Source organism: Sturnus vulgaris, chromosome 22, assembly GCF_052056855.1.
Source record: "Sturnus vulgaris isolate bStuVul1 chromosome 22, bStuVul1.hap1, whole genome shotgun sequence".
Classification (NCBI taxonomy): Eukaryota; Metazoa; Chordata; class Aves; order Passeriformes; family Sturnidae; genus Sturnus; species Sturnus vulgaris.
Window position 1 is genome coordinate 4899433 of NC_142264.1, and position 18323 is coordinate 4917755.

The 18323-nt window shown below is 58.1% G+C and overlaps 1 protein-coding gene across 1 annotated transcript in view; it reads right to left on the reverse strand.

Annotated features, from left to right (window-relative positions):
• Positions 1 to 18109, reverse strand: part of HMCN2 (hemicentin 2) — a 32179-nt gene extending 14070 nt beyond the window's left edge. Inside the window, exons 1-38 of the mRNA XM_088177695.1 lie at positions 17881 to 18109; positions 16888 to 16958; positions 15876 to 16034; positions 15596 to 15718; positions 15331 to 15502; positions 14871 to 14977; positions 14543 to 14663; positions 14172 to 14447; positions 13891 to 14035; positions 13509 to 13630; positions 13147 to 13419; positions 12890 to 13031; positions 12193 to 12320; positions 11883 to 11996; positions 11642 to 11779; positions 10828 to 11022; positions 10528 to 10623; positions 10050 to 10177; positions 9633 to 9777; positions 9409 to 9521; positions 9003 to 9159; positions 8676 to 8838; positions 7279 to 7406; positions 7044 to 7152; positions 6594 to 6892; positions 5956 to 6051; positions 5670 to 5846; positions 4510 to 4629; positions 4186 to 4347; positions 3694 to 3975; positions 2969 to 3181; positions 2695 to 2808; positions 2434 to 2520; positions 1768 to 1953; positions 1226 to 1393; positions 724 to 837; positions 338 to 480; positions 34 to 184 (exon numbers count right to left, since the gene is read on the reverse strand). Coding sequence (XP_088033821.1) covers positions 34 to 184; positions 338 to 480; positions 724 to 837; positions 1226 to 1393; positions 1768 to 1953; positions 2434 to 2520; positions 2695 to 2808; positions 2969 to 3181; positions 3694 to 3975; positions 4186 to 4347; positions 4510 to 4629; positions 5670 to 5846; positions 5956 to 6051; positions 6594 to 6892; positions 7044 to 7152; positions 7279 to 7406; positions 8676 to 8838; positions 9003 to 9159; positions 9409 to 9521; positions 9633 to 9777; positions 10050 to 10177; positions 10528 to 10623; positions 10828 to 11022; positions 11642 to 11779; positions 11883 to 11996; positions 12193 to 12320; positions 12890 to 13031; positions 13147 to 13419; positions 13509 to 13630; positions 13891 to 14035; positions 14172 to 14447; positions 14543 to 14663; positions 14871 to 14977; positions 15331 to 15502; positions 15596 to 15718; positions 15876 to 16034; positions 16888 to 16958; positions 17881 to 18109 — 5866 coding nt within the window. The remainder of the gene's footprint in view (positions 1 to 33; positions 185 to 337; positions 481 to 723; positions 838 to 1225; positions 1394 to 1767; positions 1954 to 2433; positions 2521 to 2694; positions 2809 to 2968; positions 3182 to 3693; positions 3976 to 4185; positions 4348 to 4509; positions 4630 to 5669; positions 5847 to 5955; positions 6052 to 6593; positions 6893 to 7043; positions 7153 to 7278; positions 7407 to 8675; positions 8839 to 9002; positions 9160 to 9408; positions 9522 to 9632; positions 9778 to 10049; positions 10178 to 10527; positions 10624 to 10827; positions 11023 to 11641; positions 11780 to 11882; positions 11997 to 12192; positions 12321 to 12889; positions 13032 to 13146; positions 13420 to 13508; positions 13631 to 13890; positions 14036 to 14171; positions 14448 to 14542; positions 14664 to 14870; positions 14978 to 15330; positions 15503 to 15595; positions 15719 to 15875; positions 16035 to 16887; positions 16959 to 17880) is intronic.
• Between the last annotated feature and the right edge of the window lie 214 nt (positions 18110 to 18323).

An 18323-nucleotide genomic window follows, 5' to 3' on the forward strand; every position in this document is an offset into this window, starting at 1 on the left:
ACCCCCTGCTCTGGGTGCTGGCTCTCTGCTCACCTTGGACATGCACGATGAAGTCCCTGTCATCTTCACCCACAGCATTGGTGGCCACGCAGGTGTAGTGCCCCGAATCCGAGACATCAGCTGGCTGGATCTGGAGCACCTGCCCCTCACTGAGGATCTGGAGGCGTTCAGAACTTGCCAGAAGCTGAAGGGAAGAAAGAGAGGGGTGGGAGGAGGATTACACACCCAGGAGTGGGGCAGAGCCCAGCCAGGTGTATAAAGGATATCTTCCCACTCCATCCAGCTGGAACAGTCCCTAAACCCAGCAGCTCCTCCCTGGTCACACCTGGAACCTCACCTGCTTGTCCTTGTACCACCGGATGGTCGGCTCAGGCACAGCCCAGGTCTCACACTCCAGCACCACTGTGCTGTTGACCTTGGCTTTCACCTCTTTCACAGCAAAGTCCCCCAAAGGATCCTCTCTGGCAATCCAAGGAGGAACTAGTGGGGAAAAGACAAAAGGGAGCAAAAGGGAGCAAAAGGGAGCAAAAGGGAGCAAAAGGGAGCAAAAGGGAGCAAAAGGGAGCAAAAGGGAGCAAAAGGGAGCAAAAGGGAGCAAAAGGGAGCAAAAGGGAGCAAAAGGGAGCAAAAGGGAGCAAAAGGGAGCAAAAGGGAGCAGCGCTGGCCCTGTTACAGTGGTGGGGTCACTGCAGGAATCAGGAGGGACATGGGGAGCTCTCTCACCCAGGACCTTCACAGCGTAGTTCTTCACAGCCTCCCCGTCTTCGTTGGCCACAATGCAGCTGTAGGTGCCCGTGTCCTCCTCCTGGGCGTTCAGGATCTGCAGCCCGTGGCCACCTGGGCAAAGGGGGTCTCCTGAGAGGGTCACTGCTCACAGCCACAGCTCTCTCCCCCCATGCAGCACCTGAAGGCATCTCAAGGGACCTGCTGAGCACCTGCAAGCCTGGCTGGAGGGAGCCTAATGCTCCTAATGCTCTAGAGCCCAGTCCCAGGCTTATAACAACCAGCACTGGGGAGGCTGTAGTTATTATCCGAGGATGCAGCACTTGGAAGAGCAGCATCCAGCTGATGGCCTGAGCCCTCAGGTCCTGCAGGATGATGATTTCTCACCATCCCGCTGTGCTGGACCCCAGCCAGACCAAGAAAAGGCCTCACTCCCCTCCCCAAGGCATACACAGCAAGGGGCCACCACAGGCATGCAGAGCAGTGGGCAGCAGCACGGTACCAGGGAGCAGGAGGACATTCCTGGATGCTTTGAGAGGAACCTCGTCCTTGAGCCAGGTGATGTTGGGAGATGGGTATGGCAGAGCCTCACACACCAGGGAGATGGGGTTGTTGATGATCACTGTCACTTCTTCTGCAGCAGCATCATCTCGAGCAAAGGTGGGGCTGGCTGCAGAGACATGGTTGTGTGTTACAGCACTTGCACACACTCAGGCTTCACAGTGCTTCATCCCCCCCAGCAGAGAGCAGGTCCAAGTTCAGGGAGTTGGACTTGACACAGCGTGTGCCAACTTCAGACTCTGCCCTGTCCTGCTGCCCTCCAAAAACACAGAGATCCTGAAGACACATCCCCCCTTCCCACAAGCCAGCATCACAGATGGATCCTGCATTAAACAACTGCATTCTGCTCCTCCAAGAGGCCTCGCAAGGGCTTTGGGACAGGTCCATGCTATGCTTTGGCTGCAGGACCCTCCCCACCTACCTGGGACATGCCATTAAAACCCACTAAGTCTGCTCACACCTCCATCCAAAGGCATCTCATACCCAAAACATCCAGCAGGTAGTGCTTGGTCTGATTTCCCACAGAGCTGGAGGCCACACAGGAGTAACGACCAGCATGGGCCAGGGAGGCTTGGGGGATGTGGAACAAGGAGCCATCAGGGGAGATGGAGAAGGTGCCAGGGAGAGGGTGGTTGTCTTTCAGCCAGGTGATCTTAGGTTGTGGGTTGCCTGGGAGGAATGGAAAGCAGAGTTTGGCCTTTGTGTGAAGTTTTTCCATGTGTGAACACGGCCTGGCTGGGATCACTGTCAGAGCTTTTCTGGAAAGCAGGAACATCATCCCAAATCAGAATTATCATGATCTGGATCAGGATTTTTGAAGCTGCTGGATGAGCCAGCAAGAAGAAAGAGAACTGTCCTGAGTGGGAGGTGATTAATTATTCCCATCACTAAAGGAGAAATGAGATGAGAAGAATTTCAGATCCATTTGGGAAAGATTGGAGCTTACATTGTGGAACAAGCTCCCCACGTGGGCGTCCCCTCCCCAGCGCTTCCCGGACAGAACAACTGCAAAGCCAGGAACCACCCCAAAAGAGCCCTGCAGCCCATTTCAGCTGTTTCCATGTCTCTGACTGGTGCCATCCACTTGCTCCACACCCCAGAGAGAGACTCAGGTCTGTCCCCGAGCCCCATCTCCCACTCGATGCTCACCTGAAGCCAGGCAGGACCAGGTGACAGGGTGACCCTCGGGCACTCTGAAGGTGTGTTCTTCACCCGCCTTCTCAATGTGGGGAGGAACTGGGAACACAAGCCCCCAGGGATTTAGCAGCTGGCCAGCTTGGCCTCTGAGCTCACATCCTAAGGACTCCAGCACACCCAGCATGTCCAGTCTTAACTCATGTCTGTTCCTGCAAGGGTGGAGCTCTGAAACCCCACTGGGAATCCTGCAGCAGACAGAAGACTCCTCCTTACCTAGGACCTGCACATAGAAATGCCTCCTGGCCTCCCCAGCTATGTTGCTGGCCAGGCAGGAATAGTGACCACCATCGTGGGCTCGTGCATGGGTGAGCCTCAGCAGCCAGCCCCCTGGAAGCACAGAGCAGAGAGGTCTCAGGGCTGTGACTCAGGTACCAGCACATCCCAACAGTGCTCCTGTGGGGCTGTAGCTCCACCATGAGTTTGAGCTCATCAGTGTTGGGGCAAAACACGTTCCCAAAGTGCTCATCTCTCACAGCAGCCAGCTGACCTGAAAGCAAGTGTGTGTGCTCGCTGGGGGTGACAGGAGAGCCATCCCAGAACCAGGTGATGGTGGGCTGGGGAATGCCAGTGGCCTCGCAGGTCAGTGTCAGGGATCCTTGCAGGGAAACGCTGACATTGGTTGTCAGTCCTGACCCTTGAATGAACTCAGGAGGAACTGGGGATGCAGAAAATGATGGACATCCATTTGCAAAGCAGTCAGGGCATCAAAGGAGTGAAGCAAAGAGGGGACAACTGGGTGAACCTGTTTTTTCCCACCTTGCTTTGCACAGCTTTAGAATACGAATCCAGAAGGACCATTAGCATCCCCTGGAGATGGTGACTTTAAAGGTGTCATGGGACAGGTGACCCACAGCAAGTGCATGCCACTTACCTGAACACCTGAGGCTTACGGGTGTCACACTGGGATGGCCACACAGGCTGAGCCACCTCAGACCTTTTATAACTCAAGTGACCTTGACCCATGAGGTTTGCCCAAGTCCTTGGGTAGTAGAGGACTTTATATGAGGGGATCTGCTGTGATGGCTCTGGAAAGAAACTCCTGCCTGATGGACACAGTTCTACAGCTATTCCTGAAGCATACCCTGCTGACCCTGAGACCTGCTACATGCTGGTTTGTCCCACATCTGCTCCACATCCAGTTACTCCACATCACCACCCTCCTCATCCTGCCTGCATCCACCCCCAGCCACCAGCCCCATCCCGTGTCCTTACCATGCACCACAACATCAAACTCCCTCTGCTCCTGCCCCTCTGCACTGGTGACCAGGCAAGTGTAGTGTCCTGCATGGGCCACCTCTGCCCTGGGGATGTGCAGCCGCCTCCCTTGCTCTGTAAGCAGGAGCCTGTCCCCAGCAGCCAGGGGCTGCCCGTCCTTCACCCACGTCACCCACGGTGCTGGTGTCCCCATGGCCTCGCACTCCAGAACTGTCTCGCCACCCTCGATGACAGAAACCTTCCTCAGGGCGTTGCTGCTACTCTGGACCCTTGGCAGTGCTGTGGGCAGAGGGACAGAGGATGGAGGGGATGTGCAGCCACTCCCTCAGCCATGCACGTGTGGAGGGTCAAAGCTGACTCGGGTAGCAGCATCCCTTCCAAAATATCCAAGGCACCAGGCAATGGCTTTTGGGTCCAGCTGGACCTTGCGTGGAGAGAAGTCACAGCACCTCCACGCACCCCCACAGGCCTCTGGTCCCCCATGCTCACCGTGCACCTCCAGGTGATGCTCCTTGCTGCTGCTGCCAGCAGAGTTCCTGCACTCGCAGATGTACGTCCCCTGGTCCAGCAGCTGGACCTTCTCCATGTACACCACGCTCCCTCCTGGGGACACCAGCTTTGGGCTCCCTGCCTGGGTGGAGAGGGGCTCACCTGCCCAGGGAAGGGGACAGCAGTTTCCCCTCAGGCTCCCAGCAGGACAAATTCCCAGCCAGAAGTTGGATGCTGCTCAACAAAAAGCGCTCCTTGCTCCAAGGAGCCCAAGGCTGGGTGAACCCACGTGGGGAGAGATGAGGCTGAGGAACAGGGCCCTACCGTCCTTCCACCAGCTCAGGGAGGGCAGGGGGATCCCATGGCACTCGCAGGCCAGCTGGACAGATTGTCCCTCTAGCACAGACACAGCCTCGGGCTCTGGCGAGGAGAAGGATGGAGGCACTGCAGGGGTGAGAGGAGCAGCTCATGGATGGCACTGGACAAGAGGAGAAGGGCAGCTCCTCCCAGGAGCTCCATCCTGCTGGATACACACCCCCTGCAGCCCTGCTGGGTGCCACAAAAAGCCCAGAGACATTCCCCTGCCCTGGCTTCATGTGGAAACAATAATCTTGTCTCTCCAGCCAAGCAAGGGATGCTTTTAATTGCACGTGGCCAACAGCAGAGGATGACCAAGCATGCCACAAGCAGGCCAAGGTCAGCTTGGCCAGACACAGCCTTATTAGGCAGCCCTGCTCATTGAAGGTTACCCAACTCTTTCCATTATCGGATGATGTTCTCAGCTGCTCATAAATACAGCTGGCTAGAAAATGGTAACTCCTTCCCATGAGGGATATCAGTTTGGAGAAGAAAAGCTCCAACACCCAGAAACCCTTGAAAAACAAAAACAGCAGAACCCAAACAATCCACCCAAGCCAGGACGGCAGACGTGCAAACATTTCCCTGGGAAGAGACTGCAGGAACAAGCCCAGAGCAGGAGAACTGGATCTTCTCCACTCCCTGGCCACCTGCCTGCAGGACTTCCACCAACTGGCCTAGAGCATCCCTGAGAAAAGCCAGAGCCTGGCTCAGCCCCCAGTGCTGTGGACAGGCTGAGTGGTCTGGGAAGCTGCAGGGATGCTTGGATCAAGTGAGAAAAAGCGTCCAGTGCCTGTCTCGGCAGCAGCCCAGGAGTCACCACTGACTCCATCGAGTCCAGGGGAACAGAAATGTCACCCGGACACAGGGTGCAAAAGGGACGGGTGGGTAGGTGATCCTGTAATGGAGACCTGGCAGTACCCACCCATCCTCTCCAGGACATCATTTGGGATTAACACAGGGGATTGCATGACTGGAATTGCAAATGAAGCAGAGGACAGGAGTCTGCTAGGGCCATCATCCAGGGATGTATCCTGAGGGCTGGGGCAACCCCACTGATCCCACACCCACACGAGATATTCCAGGGGGGAAGCCCCCGTCTCTGAGGAACCCACAGGTGCACTCACCAGTGACCTGCAGGCTGTACCAGAGCTCAGCCACACCGGCCCCGTTGGAGGCCACGCAGCGATAGCTGCCGGCATGGGAGAGTCGGGCACGGGGGATCTGCAGGAGCTTCCCATCCCTGGACAGGGTCAGTCCTGCCCCGGGCCAGAGCTGCTCCTGCCCCTTGTACCAGGTGATGTCTGGAGGGAAGCAGAGAGCTGAGCTGAGGGGAGCAATGCTGCTGCCCTCCTCAGCCAGGAAAAACCCCAGGGATTCAGGAGCAAGAGCTGAGGGACAGGATGGACTCACCAGGAGCAGGCAGCCCCGAGGCCAGGCATTCCAGGGATGCCATGCTGTTCTCGGGGATGGCCAGATCCACCACGCTGGGTTCGATGTTTGGGGGCACTGCAACCCAGCACCCGCTGTCATGGGCTCTGTGTGACCTGGACTGCCTGCAGCCACCACAGTGCAGGGCCCTGGGCACAGCCAGGCTGTGAACCTGGCTCTCAGCACACACCGAGCCCTGGCAGAGCAGCAGCCAGGATCCCCAGCTCGGCCCCCACTCCCCACATCACCCCCTGGTACCAGCACTGCTCCCCAAGGCACCCCGCAGGTTTGGTCCCTGCCCCAATGAGAAATTAATCCTTCCCAGGCAGGGATCTCCATTCCCTGCCTGGTTTCTCACCTGGCACCTTCAGAGTCACATCCTGCTGGTGGAGGGGAAATGGGGCTGGGGGAGAGCCCTCCAGCAGGAAGCACCAGTCAAGGATTTACTGTGGAGCCATCAGCTCTCAGCTTCATTGACCAAGAACAAGATTCCAAGGGCTCAAGCCAGTGACCCTGCACCTCCCAAAAATCTGGGCCAAGAACTCCCACCCCTTTGGGCAGCCACGTTCTTCCCAACACATGGGATGGACAGCAGGTCTCACCCCAGATGCTGTGCTCACCATGCACTGAAACCTGCACCTCTGCCTGGGCCAGCCCTGCCCAGTTGCTGCCCTGGCAGATGTAGAGCCCTTGGTGACCAAGCCCCACTCGGGTGACCAGCAGAGTGCCACCGTCCTCGGACAGCAGCACACCCTCCTGCCCATCCAGCGGGTGCCCATCCTTCAGCCACCTGTGAGGAAGGGGACAGGCAGCGAGTCCTTGGTCTGTCTGCCACCACCCACACCCTGTCTCTGCACACCAACAGGGTGAAGGGTGTGCTGCTGGCAGCAAGGACTGTCCCCTTGTACCTGGAATGGGGCTGGCAGTGCCAACAGAGGATTGTTGAGCAGAGGACACGAGAGACAAGGAGAAGGAATGGATGCCTCCCACCCTAAGGGACACCCCAAGCCAGAGGCCCCTACCACCCATCCTGGGAACACAGGGAGCACCCAGCACTCTGCAGCACTCACTGGATCTGGGGTGGGGGGATGCCCGTGGCGTGGCACTGAATCCTCAGGGAGGTGTTGGCAACAGCTGCCAGGTGTCTTTCCCCATCACCAATCCACAGCTGGGGGGGAGCTGGGGGGAGAGGGGACCTCAGGCTGGGACCACCCTCAGATCCTGGCACAGGGACGTGAGAGCAGCCAAGGGTTTGGAGGGTGCAGGACCCCAGAGGCACACGGAGCCCAGGGAGGGTGTCTGAACCTTGGACGTGCAGGCTGTAGCTGAGTGAGGCGTTCCCTGCAGCGTTGGTGGCCGTGCAGGTGTACAGGCCCGTGTCTGTCACCTGGGGCTCGGCCAGGTGGAGGGATCCTGAAGGGAGGACACTGTACCTTGAGGGAGGAGGAACAGAAAAGCTGGATGGGAGAAACAGCCATGTCATCCATCACCTAACCCTGGGCAGGAGCTAAGGGCTGAGAGCTCACCATCACCTTGGGACAGCCAAGAGGAGGTCACCATGGCCACTTCCTATTCAAAGAAGGTGGCACAGCTGCCCATGGGGCAAATCCCCCTTGCTCAGCCCCTGCACGAGCTCAGCACATGAGCCCAGAGGGATGAGGGAGGACAAGGGTCCCCCCAGAGCACAGTCCCTGCAGCTGGAGCTGGCCATGCTCTCATTCCCAGCCTCATCTGTGCTCCACAGACATAACATCATCTCAGCCCACGGCTGCAGATTCCTCCTCGTGTGCTCCCATAAATCACCCAGCACAGACAAACCAGCTGAGATGTGGGGAGCAGCACAGGTCAGCCAGGAACAACCATGGCAAATCAGACACAAACAACAAGGCAATACATCCCCCAAGAAGAGCAAAACCAAGAGACCTTCCTGCTTCTCCAGGCCACAGCAGTCCTCAGGTACGTGGAAAGAAGGGTTTAACCCCAAGACTGAGGCCCGTGACTTTAGGGGGTCCCTTCCAACATGGTGCTAACATATGGAGAAAACATTGGAAGACCAAGACACCAGATAGCGTGGAGATGGTTGGCTATGTGTTTATCCTCACCCATCAAATCACATTAAATGACAGTCTCACGGCTGTCATCAGCCTCAACACCATCAACAGAAGTCACTCACTGGAACAAAACTGGCCTAAAACCCCACATCCCAGTGCAGACAAAGCCACTGCTGGGCTAAAAACTGTGTTTGTGCCAAACCTCATCCCAAGAAGCATCAACCCCTGGTCCAACACTTCCCACAGGGATCCGCCATCCCCAGGCACATCCTTGACCTTGTGATAGCACAAGGCAGGAATGTGCACCAAGGCAGACAGAGAGCAGGGTGAGGAGCTGCACTGGCGCTGCCTTTCCTTCCCAACCCCAGCCCTGTGTCCAGGGTAGGCACATGAATGATTGGAAGCAGCTGCTTGGGCCCAGCAGATGTTTGGAAGATGGAAAAAAAGCCTGGTGCTCTCCAAGGAGAGCAGAGCTAATGCAGTACTGCTCAGCTGCCTCAGCTCCCACACTGAGCATTGGCCACAGGATGCCAGGAGTGTCCTTCACATCTCCCTGCCAAGCAGCTGAGTCCCTTCGTGGACCTGACATCCCTCTGAAGAGACACAAAATCCCAGGACATCACAGTCCACAGCACCCACGACCCTCCTTACCTCGTGGTGGCGAGAGGCAAGGGCTGGGGCTCCCGGCTCCACACCACCAGGGGAGGGGGATATCCTTGGACCTCGCAGGGCAGGGTGGTCTCCTGCCCCAGCACAGCCAGGACAGTGACAGGGTCTGATGCCTGTGATCCATTCACGCTGATCCTGGGCTTTGCTGGACAGAGAGGGAGCACAGATGGTGCAGGGACACTTCAGGTGCCCCACAAACCCATCCTGCAAACCCATCTGGCACCTGGATTAGTGCTCCAAGGAGGCCAGGAGTGTTCCCAGGTCATTCTCTCCCTGCCAGTCCCCTCTGGAGCTGTCCTGAGCACTCACTGCTGATGGAGAGCTGCATCTCCCGGCTGGAGAATCCTGCTGCATTGGTGGCTGTGCAGAAGTAGGTGCCAGCATCTCCAGGGGATGATGAAGGGATCAGGAGGGTCCCATTGGGGTCAAGTTGGTAGTGTGGGCTCAGTGAAACGGGCTCTGTGCCCTACAGAGAAAAGGGGAGGGAGGAAGGCAGGGATTCTCCCAAGAGCTGAACATCCCAAAGGCAAGGAGAGCCCTGGACACACCAGAGCAAGCCATGTCCTGGTCTCAAATTCCCAGGGCAGTTAGTGTCACCTCCCTAGGCAGCCACAGCCACACTGGAGAGCCACACTCCCTTCAAACACATTACCCTGAACCCGAGGGTGGCCCCAGCCTGGCAGGGGCACAGCAGCCACCTGTCCCTGTCACCTACCTTTGTCCAGGTGACAGTAGGAGGGGGGACACCGGTGGCATTGCACTGCAGGGTGACAGCCGCTCCCTCGGTGGCAGTGACCAGAACAGGGCCAGGCTCGATGCTGGGAGGAACTGGGAAGGAAGAGAAGCCCCTCATCCTGCATGGCCAGGGCCACATCCAGCACAGAGAGCACCTGCCCCGTGTCACTGCAGGGCAGGGACACCCAGCTCCCTGTCACTCACCGTGGATGACCAGGGACATGTCCTGCCTGTGTGAGCCGAGGGCGTTGGTCACCTCACAGGTGAATGTCCCTGCATCCCCCAGTGATGCCTGGTCCACGTGCAGGCTGCCATCAGCCCGGATGGAATAGCGGTCACCTGGGGCTACCTGGACTTGGGCAGAGAGCAGAAAGCAGGACAGATGGCAGGGTCAAACACCAATATATCCCTGCACCTTTGGGGCACATCCAGAAATGAATCCTTGAGCAACATCCTGATGTGGAGATAGACACGTTGCCTTCCCAACACAAATGCTCCACTGGATTCTTTCATCAGCAGCTTTCACCCCAAGGGTGAAAAGGGGCCCATCCTGCAGTGAAGTCCCATCAGAGGGTAGGTGTCCACGCCCCACCCACCATCCCAGCAGCATGGGAGTCTCACCATCTGCCCATCCTTCAGCCAGCGGCGGGCTGGGAATGGGCTCCCAGCCAGGATCACACAGGGCAGGGACACGGGCTGGCCTGGGAGCACACGGACCACGGGGGATGCAAGAGCTATTTCTGGGGCTGCTTGAAAGAGGGCAAAGGGAACCAGTATTAATCGGTGATAAACTGGCCAGGAACAGCCAGGAGAAAAGACCTAGATCACCTTTCGTCCAAGGTCTGGATCCCGGCTCAGCATAAGCCAGTTCCAGTCCCACTCCCCCAGGAATTTGGGGATATTCACTGCAGTTCCGGCTCATGTCAGTATATGATGCCAAAGAGGGCTTGGAAAGGCATTGCCCAAACCCTGCCCTGGGGTTGCTGAGCATTCACAGTGGCCACCAGCTCAGGACCAGAGACAGCTGCTCTGGTTTGCCACTCACTCCCTGCCAGCACAGCTGGGATCGATTCACCGACCAAAACACAGAAAAACAAACCCTGTCCTGTGACTGTGAGCTTCACTTCTGCCTGGATTTTCCCAAACTCATTCTGGGCTTCACAGATGTAGATGGCTTGGTCATCCAGTGAGGCACCTGGAGCACAGTGGGGAGAAGCCTCAGCCTGGTGGGGCTGGCGAGCCCTGAGCAAGCTCCAGGGTGGAGACCACCCTCTCCTGCCCCACCACCATCTCCAGTGGGGACAGGCCCCTCAGAGCTGGAGGCTTGCAGGCTGTTACTGCACAGTTAAGCTTGCACAAGTTAAAAATACAAATAAATGTGTGCACACTCAGCTCTTACTCTCAACGAGGAGCTGGGCAGCCTCCAGCTGGCTGGAAACATCCTGTGGTCCCTGCCAGCCCACCACGGGCTTCCCATCCTGCCGGGACCAGGTGACCTGTGGCAGGGGAGATCCCTCCACACGGCACAGCAGGCTCACTCTGTCCCCAACCTTGACCTCCACGTCACCCAGGGGCTCAGGAAAGTGAGGGGCAGCTGGAAGAGAGAGCAGCAGAGAAAGGGCTCAGGCAGGTCCAGCTTCCCCACAGCTGAACCTGGAGAAGGGATGAGGCTGAAAAACTGATGAGCCAGGTGCTCTGACAAGTTACAAGACTGACTTAAAGCATTTGGTGTTTTTCCAAAGCTGTCAGAGCCGTTGCAGTTTCCATCTATTCCAGTTAGACTCATCAATCCCTGGCTCAGCAAAATAACTTGCACTTTCCCATCTTTAACTGCTTTAAACCGTACTGCCCTCAACACAGAGCCTTCCCTCCTCCTCATGCTCTTTCATCCCTTCTGCCTCCAGCAAAAGTTTTTCAGACACACAAAAGCTCTCACCTCTGCCTAATCCCACTGAATGCACTTTGCATCCCCAGTTGCATCCCTCATGTCCCTGTGCAATAACAACTTTTTTGTCTTGTCTTTTCCCACTTGTTGAACCTCCTGCACCTTCCCAAATCTTGGAAATCCTCCCAGGCTTCCTCCTGTTTGTACCAAGCACTGACACCTCCCTGCTGGGAAACCCGGGAGGCTCGGAAAGCAGCAAAGGGGAGCTGAGCCAGGAAGGAGAGCATTGGCACAGGCCCGAGCACTGTGCAGGCACAGCAGGACTTACAGCCCACGTGCAGCTCGGTGCTGTCGAAGGCGGTGCCAGCCCGGCAGCCGTAGTGCCCCGCGTCCTCCTCCCGCGCCGCCTGCAGCCGCAGCACCGCCCGCTGCGTGCCCGCCGGGAATGTCGCCATCACCTGCTCGCCTGCCCCGAGACCCCCACGTCAGCACCCCCCGTGCCTCCGTGGGTCCCTCCTGATGTCACACACCGCGTGTGACGTCCCTGCAGCGCTTGCTCCCGGTCTCACCTTTGTACCACACGACGTGCGGTGGGGGTGCCCCCGAAACCCAGCACTCCAGGGTGACATCCTCTCCCACCAGCACCTTCAGGCTGGGCGTCACTGCCAGGATGGCAGGAGGTTCTGTGCCATGGGGAGAGATGTCTTTGGTCACTCTGCTGTGCTGGGTGCGGTGCTATCCAACCCGAGGGGACCCCAGAGCCCTGGGAGCCGTCCCCCACCACCCTCCATCACACACAGCCCCATTCCCAGTGTGCCGATCCCAGCACTCTCCATCACACACAGCCCCGTTCCCAGTGTGCTGCCAGGGAGCAGGTACCAGTGAACTCCAGGGTGATCCCCTGCTCATCCCAGCCCAGTGTGCTGCTGGCATAGCAGCTGTAATTCCCTGCATCCTCTGGTACAGCAGACCTGATGTGCAAGGTACCCTCAGCATCCCTGAAAACCCTGCAGCAAATGGGAGAGAAAGGGAGAAATGAGCCCTGAGAAAACAGGGATGATGGAAAATGTGTTGATAAAAATGAGCAGGTTTCAGGCCATGCTGGGCATGTGGTGGATGTGGGTCAGCACTTAGAGTCAGCTGCTGCAAGGAAGGACTTTCCTTTGAACCAGGGAAAATCACCGAGAATTGGGCTTTTTCATCTCAAAAGTCCAAAAGCCTTCCCCAAAGTCAACTCTGGCACTCACAGCCTGACACAGGCAGGAGTTGAAAGGCAAAAAGCAGAAGAAATTAAGGGGAAGTACAAGGAGTATTTTGAGGCTTGAGCTCACACCAGGTGTGCAAAGTGGCGACAGTGACCTGGATAAGGCAGGACAGCTTAAAAATAAATATAGGAAATTAAGGCCAGCAGCACGGCAAGCATCTCAGGAGCATGGGCTGGGATACTGCAATGCCTCCCTCTTTCCAGAGCTAAGGCAGCCCCAAGCCTCCCTCCCTCAGCTCGTTCATCCCTGCAAGGGGAGCACCATCCCTGTGGGACAGGCAGGATGGAGGCTCCTGGGTCCCCAGGGGTTACCTCTCATCCTGCTGCAGTGCCCAGCCCCAGCGCTTCCAGGTGCTGTGGGGCTGGGGGTGGCCCCCGGCCGTGCAGTTCAGCCGCAGCTCCTGGCCCCTGCGGAAACGCTGCGGGCTGGGGTCCACCTTCACCCATGGAGCCTCTGCACGGGGTTGGAGCAGGACTCAGCCCTTGGGTGCCATTCACCACCCTCCCACAGGGCAGCAAAATATCCCCCAGGCCAGGGTCCCACACAGGGGCAAAGATGAAGAGCCTACCCTGGATGAAGAGCCAGAGGGAGGCGGTGGCAGTGCCATGGGCACTCTGTGCCACACACTCGTACAGGCCCCCATCCCCTGGCTGCACGGGGCTGATCTCCAGAGAATGGTTCTGCAGCAGCCGGGTCCGGCCGTCCCCTGGCTGTGCTGCCTTCCCATCCCAGCTCCAGGTCAGGTTGTAGGGCACATCCCCCAGAACCACGCAGGACATGACCACGTCTTGGCCCGGTGAAGCCGTGATGTTGCCCGGGGCGATGAGACGTGGTGGGGGCTCTACAAACATGGGATGCCTGGGTGAAAGGAGCCCGTGCCCAGCCACAGACATGGAAAGGGCTCTAGGGCCTGGCACGAGCAGCCCCCACCTGAGACAGAGACGTAGGCACGAGCCCGGGTCACTCCGACCTTGCTCGTGGCAGTGCACTCATAAAAGCCTTCATCACTCTTGGACACTGCAGGGATCAACCAGCTGATGTTCCCTGAAATCCTACAAAGAGAGAGACATGAAAATATGGATCACTCTCACCTTGGGACTGCCATGCCACCATCCTACTAGTCCTACTCCATTCGGACTTTTTTTTCGTCTGAGTCAGGCAAAGAGGTGCATCCCTAATTACTGCAGACTTGTGCCATGGAATTTTCATCTTGGTATGCTCAGAACCTGAAGGCACCCACCCAGCACACAGCACCTCCTCAGCTGGCACAGCTCAGGGACCTGGGGCTCACTGGGCCATTCCAGAGGCTCACCTGAAGAGCTGCCCTTCCCTGAGCTTCATCCTGCCACGGCTGAGCTGCAGATGGAAAGGGATGTCACTCCATGCAGAGCAGGAGATGAGCTGTGGCTCACGGTTGTAAGCCTGGATGTTGCTGGAGATGTTCACTTTAGGTAGACCTGGAAGGATTTGGGGACGTGCAGATGTACAGCACTCTTGGAAACTCACTGGGAAGCAGGATGACCAAGAAGAAACCAAAGCAGGGGCACTGCTGGAGCCTCTGGTTCCTGCTCAGCACCCGCAGGTTGCACTCACCAGGGACCACGCTGGTGTAGGTGACCCCTGAGAGGCGGTGCAGGGGGTGACCCTGGGCATCTTCACCCTTCACCTTCAGCAGAAAGTCACCCGGGGGGACCCAGAGCGGCGAAGCCACCCAGAGCTGCGCGGTGGAGCCGGAGGAAGAGGAGTTGAAGAGGGGCTGGGCAGGCAGCGAGAGCAGGACGTGGCCCGAGGTGTTGAAGAGCTCGATCTCTTGCAGGCGCCCAGGCGGCCTCAGACCGCTGCAGTTCACCAGCACAGAGATGGGCAGACCTGGAAAGCAGGGAGAGAACAAAACACCAACCACATTCCCGGCTGCAAAACGCCCAGATGGAGCATCCGCCCCCCCCGGGCAGCACCACCCTCACCCTGCACCGGCCGCTCCCCGGGCTGGCTGCTGTCAAATTCCGGCTGGCTGGAGAAGCTGGCTTGAAAATTCACATTGCTGATGCCCGTGATCCTCAACGAGTGGCGGCCACTGCTGCGGGTCTGGAATCAGATTGAGAGCCGAGTGCTGAGGGCAGGGGAAGGGAGAGGAGATGGGAAGGGAGAGGTTGCAGCCGGCCCCTTTTCAGCCTGCTCACACATCCTCTGCCTGGCCCGAGAGGGATGGGGAAAGTCCACACCTAGAAAAGCCTGGCAAGCTAAATATCCATCAGGGAAGGCAGAGGATGTGCAGGTCTGCCAGCAGCCTACCGTGACCAGCCACGTCCCTGGCTCGTAGGGCTCCAGAGCCACCACCATGGCTGAGTTGGGGATGCTGAGCAGTTCCTTCAGACCTCGGCCTTTCTCCAGGACCTTTCCTGTAACAGTAAGTGAATGTCCCAGATGGGAAACCCTGGTCTATTCCCTGGTTTCTACAGCAGACAGGAGTCGCCTCCCTCAGGGCTCAGGGCAGTGCCGAGCCCATCACAGCTCACAGCCAGGGCAGCAGGGAAAACCCTCAAAGCCAGAGGCAAAGCCAGAGGCAAAGCCAGCCTGGGAGGGGAGCAGGGAGATGTGCTGGTGTTTACTGAGGGCTTTGTAGCTCATCACCTTTTCATTTGAGGTTTAGGGCAGGGTTTGGTGAACCCCTTCCTGCTTGTCTTCACCTGAGGTCTTTCTGGGGGGCAAAGCATCACCTCCCCCTTGTTGTCTCTCTCCCCTGGACTCCTACCTGCAGGATCCCGGACCTTGATCCATGGCGCAGGGCCACTCAGGGAGATGGTGACTTCCTTCAGGCTGGGATCAAAGGGGACCTGCCATGTGTTCTCCCCACCCTCCTCATGGTCTGTGGACAGGAGGTGGACCTTGGAAGCCTGGATGGCCTCTTCCACCCACTTCAGCACCTGGAGGGAGGCAGAGGGGGATTAAACCTGCATCTTCCCTCACTGACAGGCATGGCCTCACTTCAGCACAAGGGGCCAGGTGTCCCCACTCACCTCTGTCACCTGCTGCTTGTCCAGGTGGAAGATCTGCCCGGAGCTGGTGGCAGCGATGCGCTCGTACACGCGGTACCCGGGGTGGCTCCTGTCCCCGCAGTCCCCCGTCAGCACAAACACCACCTGCCACAGCAAGGGACCCGTGACATCCCACCCCCCACGGGAGGGGGCACAGCTGGCACCCCAGCACATCGAATAGGCTCGGGGGTGCACAATTCCCCCAGCCCAGGGGTTTTACCGCTGCGTCTCACTGATGTGGTGCTGCACCAGGGCTGCTCACCTGGCTCTGCTTGTGCTGCAGCAGCCGCAGCAGCTCCTCCTGCTGCTCGTAGTCCTTGGCCCGAGCATCCGAGAAGACGTAAATGAAGGAGCCGGGATGCGAGATCTCCACGGCCACCCTGATGGCTCCCACGCTCATCTCCGGGCAGTCCCCCCCGCCCTGAGGGACACAGCCAGGGGACGTGGCACCGAGCACCCAGTGCTCAGCTCCCGGCAGGATCCCACCCAGGGGATGCTCACTGGGGGGAACTACCCCGTTTTTCTGGAGTCAGCAGGATGGAGCTGCAGGGACACTCAGGATAGCACAGACCCGGCCCTGCCTCATTAATGATGCTAATTAAAGCACCCCTTTGGGGATCCACGCTCATAGAAGCTAGTGGTTTCCCACAGATACCTTTAGTGGGCACATTTGTGCCCGCCCCTGCAGCTGCAGAGACAGCCACCCCAGGGAAGCCTCCTGGCACAGAGAGGACCAGCTCCCACTTTCCCAGGGCTTGGCACCCCAAAGGGCTGGGAAACCATCTGCAGCCTCAGCGTTACACCTCCTGCCAAAACAGCTGCATCCGAAGGGAAACATCACAGGGATTTAGCAATTCACAGGAGGCAGGGCAAGAGTGGGGATGGATAAAGCAGGATTAAGATCCCAGGGAACATTTCAGCTGGCAGAAAACAGACAAAATAATTAAAGAAGAAAACAAAAAAAGTCAGAAATTAAAAACTCAATTATCAAGCAACGGTTCTAGAAGAGGAGATTTTTGGTTCCACGGAAAATCTGTGCAAACTCTCCTGGGAACAGCATCTCCATCAGGGACAAGAGCTGTGGACTGGGAATTCTCTGCCCTGTTGCAGGACTCTGGGGCACAGTATCAACATTACCCATCCTTTCCACTCCCACCCTGTGTGCAGCCCCCAGCCTGTCTGGCTCAGCCTGAACCCCCATCACACTTGGGGATGAGGGGATCACTCTCAGAACCCACCACCCTGCAGTGCCAGGCTTGCCCCCAGGTGCCTACCTGGACATGGAGCTCCCTTAGGCGCTGCTGGAAGAGCTGGGGATCCGTGGTGAGGGTGACAGGTCCCACCTCTGCAAGCACAGGGACACCACCACCTCAGCCCCCTGACCCCAGCTCCTTCCAACACCACCCACACTGCCAGCACTCCTGGCACCTGCCCTGGCTCAAACACCTGTGGTACCCAGGGTGCAGCATCTACCCTGGCTTGGCACCAGGAGAGAAGAGGGTTTGGGCAGATCAGCCCCTGTGCCCATACTGTGACCACTTCAGCAAACTATTCCTATGCCCGGGAATTTCTCCCGACACGCTGGGTGGTCCCAGCCAGGCTGAGCTGCAAACCCAGTGCCCTTTTCTACTGGGGGAGGCTCCCAGCAAAGCAATGCAGGAATCAATTCACTGCCTCTGCCTCCTTCCCTGTCTGGCTCCAATGGTTTTCAATCAACTCAGTGTTTCTGCTGAAAATAAAGCTTGGGTCTCATTCTCCTTGTAGAAGGCCAGGGCTCTTTTGGGGAGCAGTTGCCCTTTTGTGGGTGTGCACAGAAAGAAGACAAAATCAGGGGCAGGGGAAGTTATTCTGGTATCACAGCAAGTTACCAAAGCCTGAAAGCAAGTGGTGTTTTTACTGAGGTGACCTGGAAGCACGTTGTGGCCTTGGACAGAAATACCCACCATTATTACTCCTGGGAATTTAGAGCACGATGGATGGGGAAGAGCCACCCACAACAAAGTGTCAGCACCCCTGGGATTAATACGGTGGAAATAGCCCATCCTGTACCCACAGGGTGGCTTGGGGACAGGAACCCCAGCCCAGCTCCCAGCTGTTAAGATGCCATCCCCACCACAGCACTCACCGGGGCATTAAAAACAAGGAGAAGGAGCAGTGCAAGCACTTGTGAAGTGCATACTTCAGACCCAGCCCCAGCCAGAACCACAGCCCAGCTCTCCACAGCCCCATCCCCGGCAGGACACACCCTCACCCTGTCCCGGACGTACCTGGGTCATGGAAGGGCACCAGGGCATAGTTGCTGATGGGCTTCGTGCTCCTGCTGAGCGTCCGCTCCAGGATGCGCGAGGCCCCGTCCATCACCTGCACCAGGTCGTCGTACATGGAGCCGGTGACATCGAAGACAAAGGCAAGAGTGGCCCACCCTGGGGGGCTCTGGGACAGACTGAGGGCCAGCAGCATCGAGAGACCCACAAACACCCCTCCGTGGGGTGGCATGGCGGGGGAGACGCTCAGGTGTCAGGGACACCCCTCTTGTCCTTGTCCTTGCCCTTCCCGCTGGGCACTGTCCCCACCAGGGGAGGGACGCGGTGTGCAAGGGGCCACACGCGGCGGGGACGGAGAAGGGACCCCGGGCAGGGAACGCCCAGGGCTCCGCAGCTGCGGACCTGCTGCTCCAGCGCTCAGCTTCTGGGAGGGAGGACGGAGGGCG